The sequence below is a fragment of the Hyaena hyaena genome, unplaced genomic scaffold, assembly GCF_003009895.1.
Source record: "Hyaena hyaena isolate Hyena2069 unplaced genomic scaffold, ASM300989v1 scaffold_18, whole genome shotgun sequence".
NCBI lineage: Eukaryota > Metazoa > Chordata > Mammalia > Carnivora > Hyaenidae > Hyaena > Hyaena hyaena.
The window spans coordinates 6,222,440-6,239,074 of NW_024080649.1; the positions used below are offsets into that span (position 1 = coordinate 6,222,440).

At 42.4% G+C, this 16,635-nt stretch overlaps 1 protein-coding gene across 3 annotated transcripts; it reads left to right on the plus strand.

Annotated features, from left to right (window-relative positions):
* The first annotated feature begins 3,656 nt into the window (after positions 1 to 3,656).
* Positions 3,657 to 15,029, plus strand: ZNF19 (zinc finger protein 19). 3 transcript variants are annotated; one of them, XM_039221872.1, is made up of 5 exons: positions 3,657 to 3,720; positions 5,767 to 5,831; positions 8,792 to 8,918; positions 9,461 to 9,574; positions 13,260 to 15,029. In XM_039221872.1, the coding sequence occupies exons 2-5, from the start codon at positions 5,799 to 5,801 to the stop codon at positions 14,354 to 14,356; spliced, it is 1,371 nt and encodes a 456-aa protein (XP_039077803.1). In that variant the 5' UTR covers positions 3,657 to 3,720; positions 5,767 to 5,798; the 3' UTR covers positions 14,357 to 15,029. The 3 variants fall into 3 exon arrangements, with proteins under 3 accessions (XP_039077803.1, XP_039077796.1, XP_039077812.1); XM_039221865.1 differs by lacking the exon at positions 3,657 to 3,720 and adding an exon at positions 4,355 to 5,322; XM_039221881.1 differs by lacking the exon at positions 3,657 to 3,720 and adding an exon at positions 4,355 to 4,483.
* Positions 15,030 to 16,635: the final 1,606 nt, after the last annotated feature.

Sequence of the window (16,635 nt, forward strand, 5' to 3'; positions counted from 1 at the left end):
TTTCCCCACCACTTTAAAGTCAAGAATAACAGCAAATGTGCCATGATCATACACTATAACCTGGATCCCCTGATCTTACAGTGCTGTTAGTCAGATTTAAAGAGACAGAAGAAATGAGTTAGAGGAAGAGCTGGGTATTCAGGCCATGAGGTGACCAGGGGAGAAGGTGACTCCCAGTGGAATCTGAGGAGTGGCTGAGGCTTTAAGATAATTATGCTTGATGGTAGATACCACTATAGACATGGGTATGAGTATATATACATTTTCTTGTAGGTGGTACAATAGACCTGCACCAATTATTTATTAACCCTGAAGACTTACAGGAGACTATCTAGACAACTGGGAGTGGAAATTACTCACTGACCATTTAAGCAAAAAGAGGATTTCAGGATGACTAGCTTTTCCCCATTCAAAAGGTCATAAGGACTTTGGATTAGAGTCTTGGTCAGGGAAACCCATATTGCAAAGTTCTACTGAATTTCTCTCTAAATATCAAGAGAACAGAGTAGTATGCACTCAGACTCGTAAAATGTGACTCTGCGGGAAATAAGCAACACTGTTTAACTGCTGATTCTCCCCCAGGAGTCACCTGTGACAGTGCTCATTCACCTGCCATTCACCTGCTAGACTGGTCTTGATATAATTACTAAGTGATTTGAAAAGAAAAAAAAAAAAAGACTTGCATAAAAATCAATAAAATATCATGGGAGAAATAGGCACCTAAGTTCAAGCCTTGTTAGAAGGCATCTGCTACTGCTCGTTATGGCCAGGTTGAAAGGTGGCACAATATTTGGTTTGTCCAAAGCACTTCAGAATACAACTGAAATCACACTGCTTCTCTGTGGTGGCCATTTACCAGAGATCATTGAAATACTCAGTGGGATATTTTTGTGTTGTTGTTGTTGTTGAGAGTTTGCACTTTAAAAGTATAGCATCCCTTTCCCCCAAGCAAAAAAATCCAACTCTTCCCAAGTCTTGCCACTGAACAAACATGTAGGTCTCAACAAATTACCGTGAACAATGACTTAAAACAACACACATTTATTCTATTTATTCATTAATTTATCTTATAGTTCTAGAAGTCAGAAGTCCAAAATGGGTTTCCGCAGGGCTAAATTCAAATTGTTGGTTAAGGAGAGATTTTCTTTTCTTCATTTTAAGGTTTATTTATTTTTAGAGAGAAAAAGGGAAAGGGGAAGAGAGAGAACTCTAAGCAGGTTCTGCACTGTCGATGTGGAGCCCAACACAGAGCCTGACATGGGGGTCTAATTCACAAACTGTGAGATCATGACCTGATCTGAAACCAAGAGCTGGATGCTTAACTGACTGAGCCACCCAAGCACCTCAGGAGAGACCTTATTTTCTTTCTTTTTGCAGTCTCTGGAGATCATCCGCTTTTCTTGATTCATAGGTCTTTTCCTCCAGCTTCAAAACCAGCAGTGATGGGACAAGTTTCTCTCATTTGCTGTCCTCTCTGTGGTTCTCTCTGCCAATGACCTTTTCCACTTTCAAGGACTCGTATGATCACATTGGGTGCATCTGGATAATCCAGGATAATCTTATTTTATTTATTTATTAATGCTTATTCATTTTGAGAGGCAGTGAGAATGAGTACATCTGGGATGAGGAGGAGCAGAGAAAGAGGGAGAGAGAGAATCCTAAAGAGTCTCTGTGCTGTCAGCACAGAGTCTGATGTGGGGCTCGAACTCATGAACCATAAGATCACATGACCTGAGGCAAAATCAAGGGTTGGCCACTTAACCCACTGAGCACCCAGGTGTCCTGGGATACTCTTATTTTAAAATTAGCCAATAAGTAACATTAATTACATCTGCAACCTTAATGCTTCTTTGTCTTGTAACCTAACATACCAGGCCACCCAGGTGCCCCTGGGGGGAACATTATTCTTCCTATCACAGGGAAAATGGAAAGTGAGTGCTAGTGCTGATGGTTATGGAGTTTCTTTTTGGGAATGATGAAAATGTTCTAAAATTGATTGTGGTGATGGTTGCACAATCCTATGAATATACCAAAAACTATTAAGTTGTGTGCTTTGTGCTTTAAATAGACGAATTAGTATGGGATGTGAATTATATTTTAATAAGGCCAAGTGTGTATGTGTATTCAGTATTTCTAAAATCAAATTCTGTAATCTTCCTGCCTGGAACCAGCTCCTCTTCTCGAATTAACTAAATCTCAGTTAATGACACCTTCATCTATCAGGTCCCGCACACTTCATGGCTATTATCGATTGCTCTCTCTCCCTCATTTTATTCAATCTTTTTAAAAATCTCCGCTGGGGGCGCCTGGGTGGTTTCAGGCGTTTAGTGGGCAATTTAGGCTCAGGTCACTATCTTGCGGTTGGTGAGTTCGAGCTCCTGGAGGCTGCTTGGGATTCTGTCCCTTCCTCTATCTCTCTCTCTCTGCCCTCCTCTGCTTGAAACAGGGTGAATATCTGAAAAACCACCAAACGCGGAATAGAAGCGAGGCAAGATTTTATTCATGGCAGGGCCAAACCTGATCTGATCTCAAAGAGAAAAATGCAGAGAATGGCCCCGCACAAAGGTAGTAGTGAGCTTAGATGGATTTCAGCAAGGCAGAATATGTCATTATTTAGTTAACCAATTACAACTTACAGCATTTCATGGTAGCCAATTATATTGTGACACATAGACGTTAGTTTTGGCGGAAACCTATCATTTTAAAGTTCTTTGTCTTAAGAGCGTTTGAAATGACCAATCATAGTTAGACACCTAAGATACCGTGGGGCAGTGACTATCTGACTTTTTACATGTTGGCCTTACCTTCACCAGATCTTAGTAGAAGGGGTGGGGGAGCGTTTTGCAACCTAAGTTATGTATTTAGCAAGCAGGCGAAGTTACAGAAGCGAGATGGGGCGGTTAGTAATTTCCGTTAACTCTAATAGGGAACTACATAAGCTTTTATCTCTATTTATGAAAGGTGAGTTTAAGCCGCACTTATATACAGTAAGCTTTCTGATATCTTATAAGTTGACCTATTACACTGCTCACTCTCTCTCGAAAATAAATAAATGTTAAAAAAAAAACCCACTGTTTTCATTTCCTAAATAGTTTTACTATAATAACCCTTCTTCACAGTCCTGGGCTTTCTTAACATGACTGGATCTTTACCCCAAGGGGGGACAGGTTTTGTTTTGGCCTTACTACCTATTTGGCAGTGAGATGACATTTGTGGATCATTCTGAAACTGGTTATATTGAAATACAGTTAAATGGTTTAAAAATAAACCTGTGATACATCAATATATGTGTGTGTTTACCACTGTGATGAAATCAAATGACAAGATCTAAGTGAGCCTTAATAACAACGATGATAATTCCAAATTAGGGAAGAGAATAGCTTGTATTTTGAGATATCTGCATCAACTGTGATGTGATATGAAAATATCTGTGATTTCTACTGGTGACAAAGGCACAGGTACTGCCGATGGTACTGGGGTGTGTTGCCAACACATAATTGAAGGACATGCTAAATTTCGGTTCGAGATCAGGAAAAACAGCAGTCAGCTGCCTCTCGGAGGACCACAGTCCCAGCCGCGCCCGCCCCTCCTGGCGTGTAAGCCAGAGAACCACTGAGCGGCGGGCTGTGGTTTCCTAGAGAGGAAGCACGTGAGGCGTGGGCGCCGCGGCCCTCGGAGTGACGCGCTTCCGGTCACGCCGCACAGGGCCTCTTTTTTGAGGTGAGTGGGGGTGGGAGGGGTTCGGTCGCCGGGTCGTCTCTACTAGCGGCGCGCCCCTCACCACTGGAGGAACCTGCCGCCTTGGTCCCTGAAGCCGTGGAGGAGAGCGGCGGAGGGAGCTCGAGTGCTGTCGCTCGCCCTGGCGGATGTGGATGGAGAAGACTCCCCGTGCGCCCGACGCAGCTGCAGAGCTCTGCTCTTTGGGCCAGCCACTACCAACTTGGCGGCTACACGCCAGCTGCTGCTCGGGGTCCCCGGGGTGCAGCTGTAAAGGCGACCAGCGTGGGCTCCGCCTTCAGGGAGCTTTCAGTTTAGTGGGAAAGTCACGTAGTCATAAAATCTCACCATTTCACTCTTACCTGTTTGTAACCCAGTAGCTGCGGCCTGTTGCTTTTCAGTCCAAGACTAACTCCTCAACGTGTGCATGGCGTTCTCTTATTGCAACTTCTACCCCCTCGTTTTACAGCACACTCTCCTTGGCTCTGCTACGGCCTTCCTGGCTTTTCATCTCCAGAACATGCCTTTTTAACCAAATTCATTGCTATCCCTAAATGTTCCCGTCTACAGTAGTTTCCCCCAGGCAGTAATCGCAATTGTAATCTTAATTATTAGAATCTTTGATTAATATTTGCCTTTCCTTTAGACTGAGCTCCGTGACAAAAAGGGTTACACCTTATTTTCCTCTCCGCAGTATCTCACACTTGGCCTGTAATGAATGAAGTATACCATAAATGATGGGTGAAGAAAGCACAAAGCAATGCAGGTGTATAATCTCAAACTGGAAGATGTAGTATACAGGGAGGTGAACAAAGTATGAGTGGAGTGCTTAACATGGGGAGCTGACCTGGTTTGTAGATGATCTGAAGGATGACCTGGCATTACCTGGGTGAAAGAGGGTCAGGCTGCTGGAGAGTATCCGTTAACAAGATCCTAAGGTTGGAGCAGAGTAGTCCATACAGAGACAACAGCAGGTATAAAGATCCTGAGTTAGCATCATAGAGGGAACGGAAAGAAGGCCAGGAGGGTAAACCAAGGAGAAGGGTGGCATAATAGGCTAGCGCAAAGTAACAGCATGCAATGAAGTTAGGGAAGGTGCTGGCTTTGGGGCAGAATATGACTGCTTAGCAAGAATACGACTGCGTAGCAAGAATACACTGTCTGTAGGGGATGATATAATTAATAACCCAGACATTTTGGCATGTAGAGGTGGCCTTTCAGGGTCCTTTGCTAATCATTTTTGGTCATCACTGGGTGCTAGAATGGAGTGATGAACACAAAGATGCCTGCCCCGAGGTCCAAGGAAAAGAAAACTTCCACTTTGATTCTTTTTCTGAATTTTCTTGGCGACACTATCCTTCCTTATTAACTTTAGAATCACTTTATCAGGTTTTAAAAGAAATCCTGTTGGGATTATGATTGGAAGTGATATAATGTAGTTACTGAAAACATGGCCATTGGAATTCTGACATCTGGTTTGGAATTCAAATTCATTCATCCACCACCTTGTGACCTTGGTAGAGAAAATTATTCTCTTAGCCTTGTTTTCTCATTTGGGAAAAAGAAAATTCAGAGGATTATAGTGGAGACTGGATGAAGAGATAGGTATTTTATATCCCATCACTTATTTCTATTTTTTTTAAACTTTTTTTGTGTTCTTCAGTAGATGTTTATTTTTAAAAATAAAGGTCTTGGTTTCCTTTTCCTGTTGTTAGGTTTTACTTTAGTTTTTTGTTTGTTTGGGATTTTTTGTTTTTTGTTTGTGTGTACTTCTATTCCCAGTGTACTAATATCTTACCCAGGACAGGCAGCATTGCTTGATGGTATGGGCTCTGGTGCCGGAGGGCAAGTTACTTTTTCAAAATCTGTTTCCTCAGCATTCAAACTTCATTATATAGTATGGATTGAAAGAAGAAATATATGTCACTTACCCAGTGGGCATTCAGGAAATGATAGCTGCTATTGTTACTGGCAGCAGGTTTGTTGGTTAAAAGGAGAGCCTTTGACTGGGCCAGGCTCACTCATGGTTCTCTTTGCTTCTTTCCTCAGCCTCTGCCCTTCACTGAGAGGGACCCCAGGTGATGGCTGCCATGCTCCTGAACGCCTGGCACCAGGTGAGCTGTGACTCCCTCAGTTCAGCCTTTGAGAGATCTAATTTGAAGGAATGGGTTATGAGAGGGATAATTCTGGCAAGACTGTTAGCCCCAAATCAGCAGGAAGGCACCTCTTGATTCTCTCTAGTAGGACTGAATGTTGGGGAGAAAGTTGATGGTGAGGGGCTGAGCAGCCAGAAACCCTACAAGCATTGGCTGGAGAAAGTTCCAGGGAATCAGAAGTACAGCCTCCTGTACTACAAGGATCTCTGCTAAACTGGAGGGCCCCAGGTTCATTAGGGGCCCCCAAGGAGGGATCTGTGAGAATGAGGGACTTGGGCTAGTGGTAGTAATATCCACTGTTGGTGGGAGTGATTAAGATCAGTAAAGTTGCAAGACTCTTGGGAGGTGGGAGAAGAGGGCCGGTAGGAGGAAGATAAGAAAATGGGTCTATATCATTTGTCCTTCTAAAGAAAGAAGTTTGGGCTTCATAATCAGGGAAAATATAGCCTCCTTAAGGTCAGTGCCGCTGACTTAAGATGAGGCAGCAGACTATGATATGGAAAATCTGCACTAGGTAAAATCTGCTTTAGGGAAGATCACCTGAATTTAGGGATCCCATCAGGCCTCAGTGGTTTTGAGTCAATCTCTTAAACTCTTTGTGTCTTAATGGACTTCATCTGTACAGTGAACATTAAGTACCTTAAATTTGTGGGAACAGGAAATTGATTTCTTGAGTTGTAGTTCACTTTTGGACTGGTGCTTGCTATGTGTTGCTTTACAATTTCCTCATCCTGGGTCTTATCCAATGACTTAACATCCATGAACAATATCCCACGTCCCAATCTTGGACTTCTGACATCTGGCAGGTCTCTTTCCTGACTTTAATTGATACAGTATCTTCCCTATAGCATCCACCCTCTTCCGATCTTCTGTAAGTACTGGTAGTACCATATCACAGTCCTGACCACTCAGTTTCCAGATTGCTGAGCAGTTGTTGACCTTTTTCTCCCTTGATACCACTTCTAGAGAGGCACCAAGTCCAGCTCCTCCTGCCTGCTGTTTCTTCCACTTGTCCCTTATTTTGTATTTCCATCATTCAGGATTTGTCATTCCTTCTCTGGGATTTTGTTGGCAGAACATTCTAGTTAGTTTCTCTGTGAATAGTCTTGTGCCTCCCTCTCACTGTGTGCTTGTCACCTGATGCAGTTCAGTTTCCTGAACTTGGATTTTATCCTCTAGTCCAGGGTTCTGAAATTTTAAAGTGCTCCAGAATCACCTGGAGGCCTAATTGAAGCAGAAATTGCTCTCAAGTGGGCCCTGTCGGTTTGCTTTCCAAAAAGTTCTCAGTTGATGCTGCTGCTGCTCTGGGGACCATGCTTTGAGAACCACTGTTAAAGTTAGTGGTGACTCACTAAGTCATTGAGTTGACTGGGTCAGATTATCATTTAAAAATAATTTTTTAAAGTTTATTTGTTTTTGAGAGAGAGAGAGAGCACAAGCTGGGGAGGAAAGAGAGCAAAATCCCAGTCTCTGCACTGTCTGAGCAGAGCCTGATGTGGGGCTCAAACTCACGAACTGTGAGATCATGACCTTAGCCAAAGTCAAATGCTTAACCAGCTGAGCCACCCAGCTGCCCCACAGGTTATCATTTTAAATTGATGATTGTATGTGCTGGCAGAGGATGGATTCAGTGCAGGACAGCCTGGAATTGGAGCTGTTTAAGTGTCCTCAGCCATTGAAGTAGTGTACTGATTGTGTGATGGTGAAGAAGAGTCAGATTGTAGAAATACTTATGCAGTGAAACTGGTAGGATCTGATTACCAACTGCATGCTAGAAATGAGCAGTGGTTGGGGCAAGTAAGTCTAGGGTGACATCTCAAGTTTCTAGTGTAGGAGTCTGGGCTGAAATTGGTACTATTAACTGAGGTAGGGGAACAAAATTGTTGCTCACTGTGCCAGTTAGTTTATATGATTTAGAAAAGGAGTCAGTTTTGATTGGAAGATAAATTTGGTGTAGTTGGTGGGTCAGACATGTTAGGTCACCAGGGAGTCTGAGGCAGTGCTGGAAGTAGTGGAAGGTGGGGATCTGTAGAATCCGTTGAGGCACAAGAAGGTGGGAGGATATTCTTTGCATGTTTAGGTAACCAGTTTGATACCAAAGTTTATGGAGTATAGAGAGAATCTAAACCAGATGCTAGAACTTTCTAGGAAGGTAGAGCCTCAGGGCCATCAGAGAAGAGACTGGGGCTGTTGAAAAATCACGAGGCTTGTTTGGTAGAAGCTATTATAGATTGTCTTGGAGGTATAAAGAAAAGCAGCTAAAAGGCTGTCCAGCAGCAATTTGATTCTAGAAGCGTATTCTCCCAGGAAGTCTGTCAGAATAAACTTCTCCAGGCAGCATTTAAGCTTTCTCTGCTGGACGTTCTTGAGCACAGGCAGGATAGTTCAAGCACAGATGGGACTTAGATGAGACTGGCTCATCAGAGCAAACCATGAAACTGTTTTTGTTAATATAGGCTTGGGGTATGGGGCAGAATGAGCATATCTGGGAACAGATGGATTAGCTGGGAACTGAGGCAGTGAAGGAGGAAACAGGTGTTGACATGCCACCTGTGAATGGGTATCTAGATTGATTGAAGCTAATACCCATTTGTAGGTGTGACAGTAAGAGATTAAAAGTAGTTACCAACCAAAGAAACTGCTTTAGGAAGTTCAATTGATGGGAGGCTTTCTAAGGTTTTTGAAATGTTACCATGTTTTATAATAATACATTTTGTGTCCTAATGGAAGCTCTTCTGTTAGAGAAGTTTCAGATTTTTGGTTGTAGAAAGTCATTTAATGGTCTAACATCCAGTTCTTTGACTTTTTCTCATTAGCCATCCCTAATAGCACCCATCCCTCATCCTGTACCCTGTGACATGCACTCTGGCCCTGAGTCAGAGAATTGGCTCTGGGGCAGCAAGAACTTCTTGTTTTAGGAGCTGGTGACATTTGAGGACGTGGCTATCTACTTCACCCAGACAGAATGGGCTGGTCTTTCTCCTGGACAGAAGGCCCTGTACAGAAGTGTAATGCTGGAGAATTATGGGAACTTGACATCCCTGGGTAAGGCTGCTTTCCTCCTGGGACTCAGATCTATGGTTTCCTGTTTCCTTCCTTGTTTTCTTCTAATAGGCTGGATGTGCAGTATGGGGAGGGAGTGGTTATCTCTGGTATCCTCCACTATGTGCCTCTAGGGCTGAGACTGAATGACCCACTTCAAAGGTTGGCAGGTAGGGAGAGATCTTGAGTTAGTTTGGTCCCAATGTATGGAATTACTGTCCCCTGGTACGGGTACATCCCATCCTCCAAGCGGCTCTGTGCACTAAGGAATACAGAGTTTCCATTGCCAGAGTTAAATTCTTAGCTTGTCTAGGGAAGGGTGTGACCCCTTCCCTGTGTTTGCATATGTCTTGTAGGATGTCACTACATTACCTACTCTTTAGTAGAAGGGGTCACAAATGCTGTTTCTTCTTGATCAGAATCTTGGTTTTCCCCAATCCTGAACCCTCTTCTATGGATCTTACTCTTATGGAGACTCTTAGGGTTTTCCTTCTGTTGACACAGCAGACACATGGCTGAAAGGTACTACTTTCTCTTCTTTTCAGGATACCCTGTTTCCAGACCTGCCATGATCTCGCTTCTGGAGGCAGGGAATTTGCCTTGGGGCCTAGAGGCGCAGGATAACCTGTCTACAGAAAGGACCAAAGACATCTGTAAAGGTAAGTGAGACAGGTTTAGAACAGGCATCTATAGAGCTTGAGAGAGCAGTGTATTTTATAATGAACCATGCTGGGAAGGATTTAAATAAAACAGATGATTTCTCCTAATAGGTAATATATGAAGCCTTTCCCTTTAATTTTAACTCTTATCAAGATAACGAATTCCTCTTAATCATTTCATGCAATTTTTGAGTCCATTACTCTTTTCTGACGTTTAGCATTTCCTATTATAGTAGTCCTTCTTTGGACAGAGTAGATTTGTTCAGGGGCAGTTTTCAGGACTTGCTGAAAGCTTTGTTTAAGAAGTTTTGGATGGTACATGCTATGGAGACAAATGTAAAGAGCTGGGGGGAAAATGTGTTAAGTGCTGGTGTTGGTATATAGTAGTGGGCTATGGGAACACAGCAGAAGGAGAACTTGGAGGAATTCCCGTGTAGAAGCTCAGGCAAGCTTCTTCAGTGGCAGGCTGTGTGTTCCAAATTTGACTTTTTACAGTGGATCCCAGGTGGGAGAAAAAAGAAGGTAGATTACCTGGCCTGAGAAAAGGAATAGAGGATCCAAATAATCATCGTGAAACTTTTGCAGTTTAAGGTGCAGGACAATCACCTGAGGAGCATATTTAATTTTATTCTATTATTTTTTTAATGTTTATTTTTGAGAGAGAGAGAGTGAGAGACAGACAAAGAATCTGAAGCAGGCTCCAGCCTCTGAGCTGTCAGCACAGAGCCTGATGGGTCACTCATACTCACAAATGCAAGATCATGATCAGAGCCGAAGTTGGACGCTTGCTTAATGGACTGAACCACCCAAGTGCCCCAGTGGGGAGCATATTTTAAAACGGATATTTCTGGAGCACCTATAAGTACAGTATTTGTCTCTCCTAGTAACCAGTGGAAGAGCCTGAGGTTTAGGCCTCAAACCTAAGCGAGACTTCCTAGAATCTGGGGCTGGCAGAGTCTACAGTATACCCTGACCCCCTTTACTCAGCCAGCGATGTAGATGAATATAGTGCGGTGTCTTAACCACCCAGCTTTGTGTGAAAAATCTAGATTGCAGAGTTTGTGGTGGACCTGAGGGCTCTGTCCTAAAGAATTTAGGGCATGGGAATAGGAAATGACAGAGCAGGTAAAGCCAAACATGCAGCAGGACCAGTGACCCATGCCACAGTCACTTTGCCCTGAGTGAAATGCCCATATTTGGTTGTGTTTGAAAAATATTAACATAGTATGTGCTTTGGATTGGCCTGAAAGAAATTGAAGGAATAAAATCTTGTTAAAATATATGTCAAGAGTTAACTTTTGAGTGAGTGAATTGGATGGGGGATAGTGGCAGTGCAAAAATGGAAGAGGAAGAGTACCTGTGTGGCTCAGTGGGTTAAGCATCCAACTCTTGATCTCAGCTCAGGTCTTGGTCTCAGGGTCTTGAGTTTGAGCCCAGTGTTGGGCTCTGTGCTGGGCATGAAACCTACTTAAAAAATTAAAAAAAAAAAATAGGAAAGAGCATGTGTGGAGGTAAAATTGACAGATCTCATCAAAACTTGGCTATCAAAGAGGAGAGCTGAGTCAGGTAACACTGGGAAGTCATGATATAAAAGGAGCTTTTTAATTCATGTGAATTCAGATGTGAGCATAGAGTCTGAGGTTCTTTAGAATATGTATAAGTGGATGGCCAGAGCAGGCCATGGAGAAGGCATGTGCAGAGTCTGAGATAAATGTCGGGTCTACAGGTATGAATGTAAGTGTACTCTACCAGAGTTTTAATCGAAATGACACCCAGAGAGAACAAAGAGATGAATCTTAAATGTTAAGGTCGTATTTAATTTTGAGAGAAGGAAGAGAAATAGATAGGCAGAGGAGGGTCCCTATGAGGGGACGTGGAACTGAGGCCAGGGGCAGGAGTTTCAGGATAGGTATTTTGCACAGAGGGAGAAGGAGATGACAAAATTGCGGCAGCACTTTAGATAAGTTTATTTTGGTAAGTTTAGAAATGAAATATAAATGTATCAAATGTTTTTCAAACTTTTTTTTATTATGAGCCTCAGTAGGTTTTACATTTTGGATCAAAACCCTCATTATGTACTCTCAGACTGAAGTATCAAGAAACAATATTGACCTTGGCATTGCAATGTATGTGAATACTGTTCTATGTTAGACTAGTGTATTTCATTTAAAAATTGTTTGATAGTTACACGATGTCAATTTCTCAACTAATGAGTAGGCAGTTTGATAAACACTACTATAAGAAAAAGTTGGATGTGAAGGGAAGATTGTTAAGCTCCAGTGGAATTAAGTATCTGCAGAAGGAGGTTGGCGATGAAAAGGATGGATGATATAGCTGGTAGAGTAGTGCAGCAGGGGAAGGGGAGGAGATGGCATCAGAGTGACTGGGAAGTGTGAGACTTGAGAGGGCAGTGGATAGCTTGGGACCAGTGGGTGTGGAAATGGAAGGGAAAGATATTGAGGCTGCTGTATCTGGGCAGTTGTGTTCTTTCAGCAGGAAGGTGGGGGTGATGGCTAGAAGCCTAGGAAGGTGGTTGCTTGGAAGAACTGCTGTGGGAATTCTGATCCAGATGAATTGTAGCGTTTAGGGTAGCAGGAAAATAGAGTGTTTTGGTCATTGATTGCTCAGTCCTGATTTTATAAATGAACACCCTGGTAGCAAGAAGGAGGCGGGGTGTGAGAGCAGAACACCAGGTCTCCGTTGTCGTGATCACTCTTTTCCAGACTACTTGTTTTCCCCTTTGCTTCAGTCAGCCATGTCTCCTCTCCCACTGCTTTTCTCCTAAGGGCTTTTACTCATTTAACTCATACTCAAAGGATGAACTTGATTAATGAGCAGATGAGTTCCAGAAAACCCAGATTAATGTTAAAATTAGTCTAACATTTTGTATAAAATAGATTGGTTTAAAATTAGGTAAAATGGCATCCAGTCTTTTGGAACACAAATGCCATTTTATAGGTGGCTGTTTGTCTTCCTTTTGCTAATATGAGAAGGACTACTCTGCAGTCTTGATGTATCTAAGTAAACTGTATTCTTCCCTTTCCAGATAAAGTCTCTACATGTTTCTCTACATGTTTGAGATTCAGACTTTTGTGAGAGTCTGATGACAAGACAGGAATTACCTGCAGTTTTAGGGTATTCATTGACATTTGTGGACCTCTAGGGATGATGTCTTGCAGTTAAGAACCTCTGAGTGTGATTTTTTTTCTTTGTCTTGCCACAGCCTATTATGCTTAATGTCTCCAGTCTTTTGGGACATTTGCAGAGTATGAATTTTTTAAAAGAACAGTTCATTCATCATCTTTGTATCCTGACTCTGTACTCTTGTACTTTCTGACTCAGTCTTGCCAGCCCCCAAGGTCACCATTTGCTCTTGGGGCCTGTGCCTTTGGTATTTTTGTAGGCCTTTAAATATGATAAGGTCAGAAGATAGAGAACATTTAAAAAAGAATGGAATGTGGAAAGCTTAGGAAGCAATCTGATGTGTGTTGTGTATACTGATATCCTGTTTCTCTCGACTGTTCTCTGTGTGATATTTGACACTTGCATTTTTGTAGCCTGTTCTTGCTAACAGTCCATTGTGGGGTTTGGAATAGTAATCTCTAAAGGCCCTATAATTTTTGATGCTATTTTGTTTCTAGCATAATTCTCAGGTGGCATTTGTGTTTTCTGTTTGTTGTGTTAGATACTGAGACCAACAATGACAGTGAGTCCACATCACCACAGGGGATTTCTGAAGAAAGAGATGTCATGTTGTCACATGGTTTGCAGAAGAGTATTCTTCAGGGAACCACGTTTCTAGAAACCAGTGAACTGGAGAAGCAACAGGAAATCCCCACAGTGAAAAATATTAAAGGAAAGGTTCCAAGAATCCACTGTGCAAGGAAACCCTTCATATGTGAGGAGTGTGGGAAATGCTTCAGTTATTTTTCTTACTTTGTTAGACACCAGAGAATTCACACCGGGGAGAAACCCTTTGAGTGTAATGAGTGTGGAAAAGCCTTTAATGGCAATTCTTCATTAATTCGGCACCAGAGAATCCACACTGGAGAGAAACCCTATCAGTGTGAAGAGTGTGGGAGAGCCTTTAATGATAATGCAAATCTGATCAGGCATCAGAGAATCCACAGTGGGGACAGACCCTATCTCTGTGGAGAGTGTGGAAATAGTTTTACCAGTAGTTCTGAGTTTGTTATACATCAGAGAATCCATACTGGAGAGAAACCTTATGAGTGTAATGAGTGTGGAAAAGCTTTTGTTGGTAATTCACCACTGCTTCGACATCAGAAAATCCACACTGGAGAGAAACCATATGAATGTAATGAATGTGGCAAAAGCTTTGGAAGGACTTCTCATCTTAGCCAACATCAACGTATTCACACAGGGGAAAAGCCTTATTCTTGTAAAATATGTGGGCAAGCCTTCAATTTTCATACGAAACTAACTCGGCACCAGAAAGTCCACAGTGTAGAGAAACCGTTTGACTGTGTAGATTGTGGAAAAGCCTTTAGTGCTCAGGAACAATTAAAAAGGCATCTAAGGATCCATATTCAGGAGTCTTCCTCTTTATGTGCTGAGTGTGGAAAAGTCTTTACTAGCAAAAGAAATCTTCTTCAGCACCAAAGAATCCACACTGTGCAGAAACCCTATGAGTGTGTCAAGTATGAAAAAACCTTAAGGACTTCTTCCAAGCTAGGTCATCATGACTACCCTGGAGAGAAACCTGTCCTGGACATTTGTCATTTTGGCCTCCCAGAATTTTTTACCCCCTTTTACTGGTAATAGTACACTAAATTTCCTTTTGGATTTCATCTTCCACTCTAGTAGGATGTGTGACGCAGGCCTGGCTCAGCCACAGATTCCTTCTCCTCAGCCACAGTTATTGGTTCAGATGTCAGTAGTTTACCCACGATGGTCCAATTGGAGTCCCAGGACTTGGTATGAATTAATAGGAAGAAATGCTTTTCTTTTTTTCCTTAGTAGTAAAGTTGAGAGGAATTCTTAGATTCTTGTGACAGAATGAAGTCAACACAGCCAAAGAGAAATCAGAGTTGAAGAGCAATCACCCTGGAATCTTCTGTTTGAATAACTGCTTAAGTCATATCTGAAGGCAGAAATACATCTGGGGTTTTTTAATTCCAGTAACCAATACATTTAGCTTTGTTTTTGTTCTGTTGTGTTTTTTTGTTTTTGCTCAAGCAAGTTTAGGGTAGGTTTTCTTTCCTTGCAAGAGGTCCTTACCAGTGTAACAAAAATCTTTAGGGATAACAAATCTGATGGAGAAGTGTTTTGTGTTTCAGCATTCAGTGTGATCGTTACAAGAATGGAAAACCTGTTGTAATTCAAGATCATGGGCTGCATCAGGACACCAGTATATAGAAGTTCTCTATTTGAGGGGCACCTGAGTGGCTCAGTTGGTTGAGTGTCTGACTCTTGATATCAGCTCAGGTCATGATCTCACAGTTCGTGAGATCGAGTCCCAGGTCAGGTTCTGCACTGACGGCATGGAGCCTGCTTGGGATTCTCTCTCTCCCTCTTTCTCTGTCTCTCACTTACTCGTTTTCTCAAAATAAATAAAAACTTTAAAACTTTTTAAAAAATGTTTTATTTATTTCTGAGAGAGAGAAGCATGAGCAGGGGAGGGTCAGAGAGAGAGGGAGATACAGAATCTGAAACAGGCTCCAGGCTCTGAGCTAGCTGTCAGCACAGAGCCCGATGCGAGGCTCGAACACATGAACCGTGAGATCATGACCTGAGCCGAAGTCAGATGCTTAACTGACTGAGCCACCCAGGCGCCCTTTAAAAACTTTTTTTAGCTATTTAAGCTCTGTGACAAGTTTCAGTGTTACTACAAAATTATGTCTGCATCAGTGAATCCATTCTCAAGATAAATCTTAACTATGAAGCCAAAAGCTTCCACTCTTAAAGCTTTCATTTTGTTTACTCAGTTTTTATTTGGAATGGATGCTTTTCCAGGGATGAAACTGGTAAATGCCAGGCTATTGTAGCTTTTACAGTGTGACATTTACTGGTTTGTCTAGAATAGCATGCTCACTCTGCCCTTTGATCTGGTTAGTGTGCCAAGGAAAAGCTCTGGTTCTCTCACACAGAGTGCTGAGGTGTCTCAGTAGGAAAACAAAGAGCTGGCCCTTTAGATGATCAATGTAGTCTGCACCCTCTTTTGTCTCATGCCCTTTTGCTGCCAAACATTGTGGCAGTCACCCTGCCACATTCCAGACTATCTGCTCCCAGGAATCTAGCACCTGGTGGCTTTACCATCTCTTTCTTATTTGTCAGCAGTTTAATGAGCAGTTGTATCATGTGCTTGGACTGACCAATGAGTAATAGGCTGGGGGATCATTTAACTTAAAAATTGAAGTATAATATACCTACAGGAAAATGCACAAATCATAGTTGTATAACTTAAAATGTTATAAAGAACATAGCCTTATAATCAGGAAAATACGTACCAGGACCTGATGTCTCCTTGTGTCCCATTCTAGTCATTTCTTATCACAGTCAGCTCTGTTCTGATTTCTGCCATCACAAATTTTTACATGAATGGAGTCATCAGTATAGATTCATTCTCCTTGCTGCATGGTTTTCTTTTACTTGAACATACCACAATTATTGCCTACTGTTGGTAGGCATTTCCGTTATTTCTAGGGGGATCATTTTGAGGACAGATAATCTGAAAGTCACTCCAAATAAAACTTGAGAATAAACAGGCTCTGGGACTTGGCTTCACATGCTGCCATGTCAGCCACAGCTGCCTTTAAGTAAATGATGTCACAGCAGTAATACCGTTAGCACTCGCCCTGTGCCCGGCACTTTCCTGATCACTGCACACACTTCAACGATTCTCTAAAGTGGGTGTTGTAATTAGCTCCATGTTGCAGTTGAGGAAAAGCTTGATTAGGCCACCCAAGGACCCAGAGGTGGCAGAGTAGGGCTTCAGACACGGGCAGTCTGGTTTCAGAGTGCACCCGTGTCCTGGCCATCCCAGTATTGCCCTGTAGAAACCCAAGTTAAGGTCAGTAACAGACGTGTGGGCTTTGTTT